At 50.8% G+C, this 11,073-nt stretch overlaps 1 protein-coding gene across 1 annotated transcript; it reads left to right on the top strand.

Moving 5' to 3' along the window:
- The first annotated feature begins 6,821 nt into the window (after nucleotides 1–6,821).
- On the top strand, nucleotides 6,822–10,084 carry LOC115323175. The gene is made up of 2 exons (XM_029983524.2): nucleotides 6,822–6,868; nucleotides 9,475–10,084. Exons 1-2 carry the CDS (start codon nucleotides 6,822–6,824, stop codon nucleotides 10,082–10,084), a joined length of 657 nt encoding a protein of 218 aa, XP_029839384.2.
- Nucleotides 10,085–11,073: the final 989 nt, after the last annotated feature.

Raw genomic sequence — 11,073 nt, 5'->3', positions numbered from 1 at the left:
TCGGCGTTGGCACATCCACCAAGGACAAGCTGCCCTGGTAAAAACGAGGTGCGAGAAGAGAATACGCCACGCTTCATTGCAATATTAGGTGGATATTTGGGGCGTTCGTTCTGCGTCCAGTTTAAAAATCAGAAGATATCAAACAGAAAAAAAAATGATAATTATCTCGAAGGCTGTTGAGGTTTCGCGAACCGTTTCAATTGGTTTAACCTCTTAGAGCCTGTCTATTAAACTGCACTTTAACGTGAACCGTGAAACCGGTCATTAAAAAGCATGAACAAAATTCACGTTTAGAAGCGAACTTTTTTTGACGGTTATCGCTTTTTTTTTCGACGAGCCTAATAAATAAATGGTAATGATGTCACTTGTGTTATTATCAAGAACATCTCTTCAAATTAGAATGAGACACTCGGTATATCAGCTCCGCTCTTTTTATAAATACAATAAAAATATATAAAACTACATAAGCTGTTCAACTAAAAATCCAGTCGACTTTTTTTAATGGTGTCTCTGAATAATTTGATAAATTTTAATATAACCAGGCTATGAATTTTATAAATAGCAGTGGATGTGGATAAAAACAACAGTAATCAGTAATCCTGTCTATATTTTGTTCAGTATTTCGGAGGCACAAGTGCTCAGAAGTTGTTCGTCATATTAATTATTAAGAACACTCAAGGCGATGACTCACCACAGAAGGCGAAGCACGCGCATCATACGTGTAGCAGCCTGTTGTAGTGAAGGAGGAAACCCCCTCCACAGTGCAGGGTTTTTCGCGCAATAAAAATGTCTCGCTTACAATAAATTCCACGATCCTGAAAAAAGAAGCAACCCGTTGGAAAATTCATATTAATCATTATGCATACTGTAATTGTGCTAACTAACACGTGTCATTAGCTCAAGGTGAATGATACTAACAACAATCATCCTTCAATTCATTCATTTGGTTTTGGCTATGACCAACTTTCTCGTTCGTAACGATGCACAGAATACACACTGTCACGGGTGGTGACCAAAAGTACAATATATGAAGAGGAAGAAATAAACGTTTATTGGGGCGGACTTGTCCCCAAAGCAAAAAGGGAATAGAAGATAACAACACAGCGTCCCGGGCGTCGAAGTCGGCGTAGCAGCAAGATGGAACGCTGGGGCGAGGCAGACTGGCTTGCCACGCGGAGCTTCTTTTATCACGAGGGGGCTCTCTGGTACAATCCGCGAAGAAGGTTCGGCGGGTAGAACATTCTAACCTCGAATCAGCAACACGGTTCTCGAATTTACCAGAACATAACATTACAGAGTCAACGAAATGTGTACCCGCGGCCAGACATCGAACCTCGTCATTTTGCGTGGAAGGCAAGTGCGATGACCGCTAAGCCACGATCGCGCTGCCTTCTTGGTCAGCTGCGCGCGGCATTATTCTCCCCTTTAAAAAGCTCATCGTCTCAATGCAGCACAAAACGAGAACACAAATGCACAACAAAAGGACAGTAGAATTGCGAGCCACAGTTCACAGTACACTCCTTGACGAGAATCCAAAGTTCTATCGTTCGTAACATACGGCTTGAGCCGTACGACGTGCACCACCTTGGGTCGTAGCTGGCGTCTTGCAGATGGGCGCGTTCCGTCGGGAAGAACCTAGTAGTTCAATTCGCCGAGGCGTCGGATGATCTTGTAGGGTTCGGAATAGCGTTTCAGAAGATTTTCGTTCAGGCCGCGGCGCCGTATCGGTGTCCACAGCCATACCCGGTCTCCGGGTTGAAAGTAGACGTTCCGGCAGCAAAGGTTGTACCGGGTAGCGTTGGCACGCTGTTGATCTCGAATTCGGGGTCGGGCGAGCTGGCGGACTTTTTCGGCTCGTTGATCAACCACCTGGGCGTCGGGGCTCCCATCGTCAGCTGGTTCGTGGGGTAACGTAGCGTTAAGCCTTTTCATTACTTTTCTGCCATGAACCAGCTGAAACGGGATTATTTCTCTGGTCTTTTGCACCGCCGTGCTGTAAGCGAACGTGACGTAGGGTAACACATCGTCCCAAGTATTGTGCTCTACGTCGACATGCATGAAGATCGTGTCGACGATGGTTTTATTTAGCCGTTTTGTTAGTCCGTTTGTCTGCGGACGGTACGCAGTGGTTTGACGGTGGCCAGTGCCACTAAAACGAAGGATCTCTTGCGTCCGCTGGGCCATGAACGATGATTTACGATCTGTAATGAGGATTCCGGGGGCGTCGTGCCAGGGCAATGGGCTCAATGAAAGCCTCGGCTACTTAAACACCCGATGGAGGGGCTTTCGTCTCGGCGTACCGTGTGAGATAATCTGTGGCGACGACTATCAGCGCTTTCCCGACGTTGAGAGCGCGAAAGGGCCAAGTAAATCCATTCCAATCTGCTTGAACGGCGGGAACGGGGGAGCAATCGGATGCCAAAGTCCTGACGGCTTCGTCGGCGGTTTCTTGCGTCGCTGACACTCGTGGCATGATCAAGTGTAGAGGTGAAAGGTCTTCGCTAGCCTGAGCCAGCAGAACGTTTCTCGAATCCTGGCGAGCGTCCTGCTGTAGCCAAGGTGTCCAGCCGTTGGGTCGTTCTGGAATCCTTGGAAGATTTCTTCTCGAAGGCTGGAATGAATAACCAACAGCCACGCTGTGTTGTTCAGAAAGTTCCATTTGTACAGAACCCCTTGACGTATGGAGAGGGTAGGAAGGATTCGTAAGAAACCACGGGGAACCGCACTCGCTTGTCCCTCAAGGTTCTCGATGAGTGCTCGCAGTTCAGAGTCGTCTCGTTGGAGTGCTGCCATGTCGTTGACATTCAGGGCGCCGAAGAAACACTCATCGTTGTCGTCTTCGATGCAGGCAGGATCGGCCTCGACTGGGGCTCTTGACAGGCAGTCGGTGTCATTGTGCTTCCTGCCGGACTTGCAGAACACAGTCACGTCGAACTCCTGCAGTCGTAATCTCCACCGGGCGAGGCGTCCGGGGGGGTCCTTCAGATTCGCGAACCAGCACAGCGAGTGGTGGTCCGCGACCACGCGAAAAGTACTTCCATACAAATATGGGCGGAACTTTGTTATTACCCAGACGAGAGCAAGGCACTCTTTTTTAGTAGTTGAGTAGTTCTCCTCCGCCTTAGACAGCGTCTGACTCACACGATGACTCCCTCTGCCCCGTCCTGCCTTTCGAATAGTACCGCGCCAAGTCCGGTGTTACTGGCGTCCGTGTGGATCTCTGTTTCAGCGAACTAGCCGAAATGGCCAAGAATTAGAGCGTCTGGAGTCTTTGTTTGAGCTCATGGAATGAACGCTGGTGTTCTTCTGTCCATTCAAACTTCACGGCGCCCTTCGTGACGAAATGACGAAAATAATCCCTGGAGAAGGGGGACAAGAGGGGCAAAGGAAAAACTCAAATCTCCAAACGCAGCCAGGTGACTGGTGCGCGACCAAAACAATCCGCCCGGTCCGGGTATAGAACCCGGGATTTCTCCATTTCCAGCGGAGCGCTCTACCAACTGAGCTAACCAGGGGTTAGACGTCAGCAGAGAAACAGGTTTTATCTGCTGCCGCCAGTCTAACACCAACAAGGGTGAAGCTTGAAATTTAAGGTTATGATTAATCGTGCAATTAAATGTAAATGTGCAAGCGAGCTGGAACAAAATGACGAGAATAATTCCTGGAGAATGGGAACAAGAGGGAAAAGGGACAAATATAAATATCTAAGCAAAGCTACGTGACTAGTGCGTGACCGAAAAAATCCGCCTGGTCCGGATATCGAACCCAGGACCTCTCCATTTCCAGTCGAGCGCTCCTACCAACTGAGCTAACCAGGGGTTGAGCGTGAGTAGAGCAAACGGGTTTTATCAGCGGCCACCAGTCTAAAACCAACAAGGGTGAAGCTTGCAATTTAGGATTATGATTAATAATGCAATCAAATGCAAATGTGCAAGCGAGCTGGACAAGAGTGAAGAAAATAATCCCTGGTGAAGGGGAACAAGAGGAACAAAGGACAAACACAAATTTCCAAACACAGCTAGGTGACTGGTGCGCGACCGAAAAAGTCCACCTGGGCCGGGTATCGAACCACCTAGCTCTGTTTGGAGATTTGTGTTTTTCCTTTCTCCATCTTGTCCCCTTCTCCAGCGATTATTTTCGTCATTCTTGTCCAGCTCGCTTGCACCTTTGCATTACTTATCAAAGCCCTTCGTGAGGTGCGTAAGCGGTGCGGAAAGCTTAGCGAAGTCCCGGACAAACCGTCTGTAGGAGGCACAGGGTACAAGAAATCTTCTTACGGCCTTCTTTTCAAACGGCGGCGTGAAAGCAGCTAACGCAACGGGTCTTCTCGGGGTCAGGGAGACAACCTTTGTTGTTCACGACGTGGCCAAAGAACTTCAGTTCATCATAAGCGAACCGACACTTTGTTGCCGTGAGTGACAGGCCTGCGGTCTTGATGGCTTGAAGCACGGCTCGGAGTCGTCTCAGGTCTTCGTCGAAATTCCTTGAAAATACCACGACATCATTCAGGTAGATGAGCCAGCGCTGTCATTTCAGACCTGCCAGCACGTTATCCATGACACGCTGGAAGGTGGCTAGTGCTGTGCAAAGACCGAACGGCATCCCTTTGAACTGGTTCAGTCCGTCGGGTGCGGCGAAAGCGGTTTTCTCGCGGTCCCGTTCGTCGACTTCAACCTGCCAGTAACCATTCTTCAGGTCCATCGACGAAAAATATCGGGATTGGTGCAGTCGGTCTAAGGTATCGTCGAGGCGGGAGAGCGGATAGACGTCCTTCTTAGTCACAGCGTTCACTCGACGATAGTCCACGCACAACGCCAGGGTTCCTCCCTTCTTTAGAAGGACTAGTCTACTGGGGCTGCCCGCGAACTTCTTGAAGGTTGAATGATGTCGTCGCCGAGCATTTCCTGGACTTGATCTTGAATCACCCTCCTTTCCTCTAAGGAGACTCGATACAGTGACTGGTAGACAGGGAGCGCGTCGTCGTCGGTAACAATACGATGTTTCGCCATTGCTGTTTGACGAACTTTCGACCACGTGGCAAAACAGTCATTGTATTCGGCGAGGGGATCAACCAGTTGCCGCCGCTTATGAGCTGGGAGCTCGAGGTCGATGTCGAGCTGCGGTTACGGCGTGCTCATCTGCTGGGACGACAGGGTTTTCTAAGCGATTGCGGCGACCACGGCTGGCGCCTGAAGCTCCTCGACGTGGTCCACGGTAGGTGGCACCCTTCGTTAGGTGCTGCGGCTCCTTTTTACCAATTCCTTTTTCAAAGAGCATTTGGACGCTGCCTTCCAAAAGAGCTTCACCGTGCATGGCTGCGTAGGGTTATGACGGTTACGAAAACGCTCGACCGCGGTGGCAGGTTCACATGATCGGTAATAACTCGGATCGCGGTTAACGTCGTGTTGGTCTCCACCGGCGGCAGAACAGGTTTTCGCAGCTTCAACTGGTCTGCCCCGAGGTTGATGACTGCGCCATACTCGCAAAGAGAGCCTATTCCGAGGATAACGTCCCTCGCACAGTCTTGCAGAACGACGAACTTGACAGGGCACGTCTCAGCGTGATCTCAACGTGAGCAGTGCATCTCCCGACTTGTGTAATGAGGTGTCCTCCGGCGGTTCGTATTTGAGGTATATCCCACGGCGTCGTGACTTTTCGAAGGCGGCGAGAGGGATTCCCACTCAAGACTGAGTAGCCTGCTCCGGTGTCCACGAGAACCGATGCGTCGTGGCCGTCGATAACAACGTCCAGGTTGTTGGGCACCCTTGCAGGGGCGTTGTTGCGTTTCCTGGCGTCGGGTGAGTGGGAGCGCTCCGGCGTTCTTAGAGGCTCTTTGCTTCGGTTGTCCTCGGCAACGTCTCCTCCAGGCGTTGCCGCACTTAGATTTCCCTGCGACGCAGGGGAGACAGGCTCAATTGGCGGGGTCGTGGCGCTGGGGACGCTGAATGTCATGGGGATGTGCCGCGGGCTTTATGGCGGAGAGACGGCGCTGAGGAAGGCGAGCGTCGGAGATGTAACAGTCTTGATACTAGCGCCACCGCCACACTGAGTGAAATACGACAATAAAGACGAAGCACTTGCTTCCTACCCGCTGAACCGGATGCCTCGCTGACTGATACATGGTGTCAGAAGTCGTTCGAACGTCATCACAAGCCCTGCGGTAGCCTCAGCCATGGAAGGACTGAAACCGCCGGAGCCGCTCCAGTTTTCAGGCAACGTTGCTGAGAACTGGAGGCGTTTCAAGCAACGGTTCGAAATCTTCATGACGGCTACGGAGCCACCCGCCAAAAGGAAGGAGGGACAGAAGATCACGTTGTTGCTGCATGTTGCCGGGGAGCAGGCCGTGGAAGTCTACGACACCTTCAACGTCGAGGGGGAGCAAACCTACGAGGCCGTGGTAGAAAAGTTTCATAACTACTGTTCTCCCAAGAAGAACGAAACGTACGAGCGTTACGTATTCAGGATGCGAGAGCAAGCAGAAGGTGAGCTGTTTGAGCAATTCTACAGAGACCTTTTGTTGAAGGCTAAGACCTGCGAATTTAGCAGTTTGGCAGACTCGATGATCAGAGATCTGATAGTGTATGGTATATCGAACAAAAAACTACGTCAAAGACTGTTGCGAGAGCAGGACTTATCGCTTACCAGAGCAGAGGACATGTGTAAAGCGAACGAAATAGCAGAAAAACAAAACAATGTTTGGGACAAGCCAGAAGAGTCCGTTCTCAGTATTCCCCAGACAACTAAAAGACGTTCGACGGTGCCAGTGGAAGCACCACCTAGACGAGACCGCTGTCAGAAGTGTAACTTCATTCACAAAGAACATGCTGTCCAGCAACAGGAAAGGGATGCAGGAGATGCCATCGCCAAGGTCATTTCGCGTTTTGCTGTCCGAAGCAACGAGTGAACGCGATAACTAACGGAAACGACGTTCAAGCCGCGGATACCGGGAGGGACTTTGAAATTCTGGAGGTGGGAGCACGCACTTCTGCAAGTAATCAAGCAGAGAAGATGATACCGGCGAAGGTAGCTGATAAGGATATCATGCTGAAGATTGATACTGGAGCCCAAGCAAACTTGTTGCCACTGTCGTGGTGGAAACGAGCAGGCAGGAGTGCGGATTTGCGAAGGAGCACGGCAGTTTTGCGTAATTGCACACGCAGGAAAAGCATCCTTGACTGTGGAGTGCAACAACACAAAAGAACTCATTGAGTTCTTCATTGTAAAAAAGTCGCGGGCTCCCATTCTCGGTCTCCAGGCCAGTGAACTCCTTGGACTCGTGAATCGTGTTTCGGCAGTTTCCTGCGATAACTTGAGTGCAGTGACCTCCGAATTCCCCGAGGTGTTCCAGGGGTTATGTTGTGTGAAACGGGCATACCACATGGTGCTGAAGGAAGGAGCCACGCCAACGGTGCAAGCAGCCCGGCGAGTCCCCCAAGCTTTACGGCAGCCGCTGGAGAGAGAGCTGCAGCGCTTAACCGCCGCCAACGTTATCCGGAAAGTGGATGAGCCAACTGACTAGGTGAGTCCTTTGGTTATTGCGCTAAAAAAAGACGGACAGCTCAGGGTATGTCTGGATCCCCGGAACATAAACGAGTGGGTGAAGCGAGAGCATTACCAACTTCCCAAAAGGGAAGACATTGAGGCAGAGCTCTCTGATGCATGATGGTTTTCAACCCTCGAATCAAATTCCGGGTTTCACCAAATACCGTTAGATGATCAGACCACGAGAATCTGCACATTTGCTATTTCATTTGGAAGATACCAGTACCTCCGGCTACCGTTTGGAATAGCTTCTGCACCAGAAGTATTTCAAAAGAACATGTCTCAAATGCTTGAGGGTTTACCTGGAGTTCGAGTGTACATCGATGACATCCTGGTGTGGGGTAGAACACAGGCCGAGCACAATGACAGATTACGCGTTGTAATGCAGAGAGCCAGTCAAGAGGGTCTCACGTTCAACATGAGCAAGTGCAAACTCGCCCGCAAGGAAATTGAGCTCTTGGGGTACGTTATCAATGAAAATGGTATCTCCCCAAGCCCAACACTCGTTAAGGGCATTCACAATTTTCCACAACCAGTAAGTAAGAAAGAAGTGCAAAGATTATCGGGATTTACAAACTACTTTGGTAAATTTTTGCCTAACTTGTCCTTGAGGACAACGTTAATGCGCGGAGTTATTAAAGACAGCTCAGTGTTCGAGTGGTCTGACGCACACCAAAGGGAATGGGAACATTTGAAAAATCTCATATCTACAACCCCAGTGCTCGCACTCTTTGATCCGGCAAAACCCACGAAAGTATCTTCGGATGCTTCAAAATATGGGATAGGCGCGGCGCTCTTACAACGACATGTTGAGGGATGGAAACCAGTGGCCTACGCTTCAAGAGTATTTTCTAGTGCGGAAACATGCTATTCGCAAATTGAGAAAGAGCTCTTGGAGTCTTGAAAAATTCCACCACTTTGTGTACGGACGGCCAGTTATAGCGGAAACTGACCATAAGCCTCTGATTGCGATCGCAAAAAAAGTGTAGGAGATATGCCACTGCGCTTGCAGCGTTTCTTCTTGAGGCTAATGAAGTATGAGTTCCAGCTGACGTACATCCCTGGCAGAGAGTTGGTGGTTCCAGACGTCCTTTCGAGAGCACTTCCCTCTGGGCAGTCAAGCGGCACAGAACTAACCGATGTTGAGCTGCATGCATTGGAGCTTCAGCACAGCCTCGTAAGCGAAGCAACTGAGATTCAGCTCGTGCGTGAAACTGCTGGGGACACTGTCCTTACGAACGTAATTAACTGTCTCCGAGCAAACCTCCCTATTCATGGACAGTGCAAACCTTTCACCGGGGAATTAACAGAGGTATCCGGAGTTTTGTTTAAGGGCGTAAAGGTGGTCATCCCAGAGACCATGCGCCAGCGAATACTCGAGAGGATACACGATGGCCATCTTGGTATCAATAAGTGTAAAGCACGAGCAAGACAGCTAGTTTTCTGACCCGGCATTAACGAAGATATCACGAGAATGATTCACCGGTGCTCAATCTGTCAACAGTTTGCGTACAAGCAACCGAACGAGCCACTAATGATGCGTGAGGTTCCAGGCTTACCATGGACGCGTGTTGGTGTTGACCTCTTTGAGCAGGCGGGGAACACGTACCTAGTTGCCTATGATGCCTTTTCCAACTTCCCAGAGGTAGAGAGGCTCAGAGAGGCAACAGCAGAAACTGTTATTTGGACATTAAGCAGCATGTTTGCTAGACACGGAATACCTCTAGAGGTGTGCAGCGACAACGGTCCACAGTTCTCGTCACGTCAGTTCCAGAGTTTCGCTTTGAAGTATGATTTTAAGCGCACCACGTCCAGTCCGCATTTTCCACTTTCCAACGGACTTGCAGAAAAGGGTGTGCAAGTGGTAAAGCGAATACTGCGGAAAACTGCTGAAGCTAATGAAGACTTCTGGCTGGAATTGCTTGGTTACAGGTCTACACCCCTGGAGGATGGCCGGTGCCCCAGCGAGCTTCTAATGGGACGCCGCATTAGGTCCCGGCTTCCTGACTTCACGCCAGCAGTTTCAAAACCGGCCATAAAACACACACAGGATAACACCAAAGGATGTTTTTTGAAGCCACTACGGGAAGGTGACGTGGTATGTCTGAGGGACAAAGTACAGTGGGTCACAAAAGGCCAAGTGTTAAGGAACGTGGCGCCTCGTTCTTCACTGGTTGCCACGCAGGATGGCCGGGAATATCGACGCAACAGAGGACACCTGCGACCGACGAATGAAGACCTGCAGAGTTCCGATTACTTTGAGGAGCACCTGGAGGATTCCCCAGCCTGTGCCCTGACCAGCATTCAAGCTGCACCGGCTGCATTGACCCCCACAGTGCAGCATGATGATCCAGCCATCCCAACCACAGTCGCTACCTCAACGAGAACTCCGACCATCTCCCCAGCTGCAGTCAACTCCGCAGCGAGAACAGAGGATGATCGGGCTAGTGAACTTACACCATGTGTTGCACGGACATCAACCCGAACTGTGCGGCGACCCCAAAGGCTGAGCAACGATCAGAACTTCCAGCAGCAAGCTTAACGGGCTTTTGAGTTATTGCTTTTTATATTTCATGTTTTGTGTATTTTGTTTATCTTCGTATGTATTTCTTGTTGGTTTTTCATAGTCCAAAGAAAGGGAGATGTAACAGTCTTGATATTAGCGCCACCGCCACACTGAGTGAAAGACGACAATAAAGACGAACCACTTGCTTCCTACCCGCTGAACCGGATGCCTCGCTGACTGATACAGGAGATACTCCGCGATATCGCGAAGGCGTTCGCCGTACCTGGGGCGTGGCTCGTTCGGGTGGAACCCACGCAGCCCCAATTGTCGGTAGAAGCATCGACGGTAAATGTGGTCGGCTTCACCGCAATGATAGCAGTTGGCTCGTCGATCCGCTGTTCTCCACATGTCGGTTTTCCTTGGCGCCGGTTGGTCTCGGCGGTCGTACTGAAGTCCTTCGTCGTTGCGTCGGGGGTACGCCTGCGTTGGTGAGTCTCGTCTTGGAGCCATCGGGTAATGTTGAGAAGCTGGCGACGGTCGTCGGGCCACTGCGGCGTAGGTCAGCGTCGGCTCATCGGCTGCGGTCACGGTGGCAGGGGCATTCGGCAGGAACGCTCGCTGAACCTCGTCTCGAACAACCTCGGCAATGGAGATTGAGGCCGGGCGCTTAGCAGTCGGCAGAAGCTTCTCCTCCCGGACTACGTCGCAAATCAGCTGACGAATACCTGGGCTGCCGTGGGCAAGGTCACAAGGGGACTGCGGGACCGCGCTGACGCTGGGTAGCCTCTGTTTGTGGCTGGCTCGGGCTTGCAGAACAGGCCTGATGTTCGTGGCTTCCGTAATGAAACTCTCGATGGTCCTTGGTGGGTTCCGCACAAGGCCTCCGAAGATAGTTTCCTTCGCCCCTCATTAGAACCTTCAGCTTCTTTGCTTCAGGGGCGTCAGGATCAGTGTGGCTCCTCAGTCGAAGAACGTCTTCGAACAAAGCTAACAACGCTCTCGTTAGGGCCTTGAACCCTCGCTTG

Source organism: Ixodes scapularis, unplaced genomic scaffold (genome assembly GCF_016920785.2).
Source record: "Ixodes scapularis isolate PalLabHiFi unplaced genomic scaffold, ASM1692078v2 PGA_scaffold2__306_contigs__length_199485367, whole genome shotgun sequence".
In the NCBI taxonomy this organism is placed as follows: domain Eukaryota; kingdom Metazoa; phylum Arthropoda; class Arachnida; order Ixodida; family Ixodidae; genus Ixodes; species Ixodes scapularis.
The sequence above is the reverse complement of the archived record's forward strand: the minus strand, read 5'-3'. Positions and strand labels throughout refer to the sequence as shown.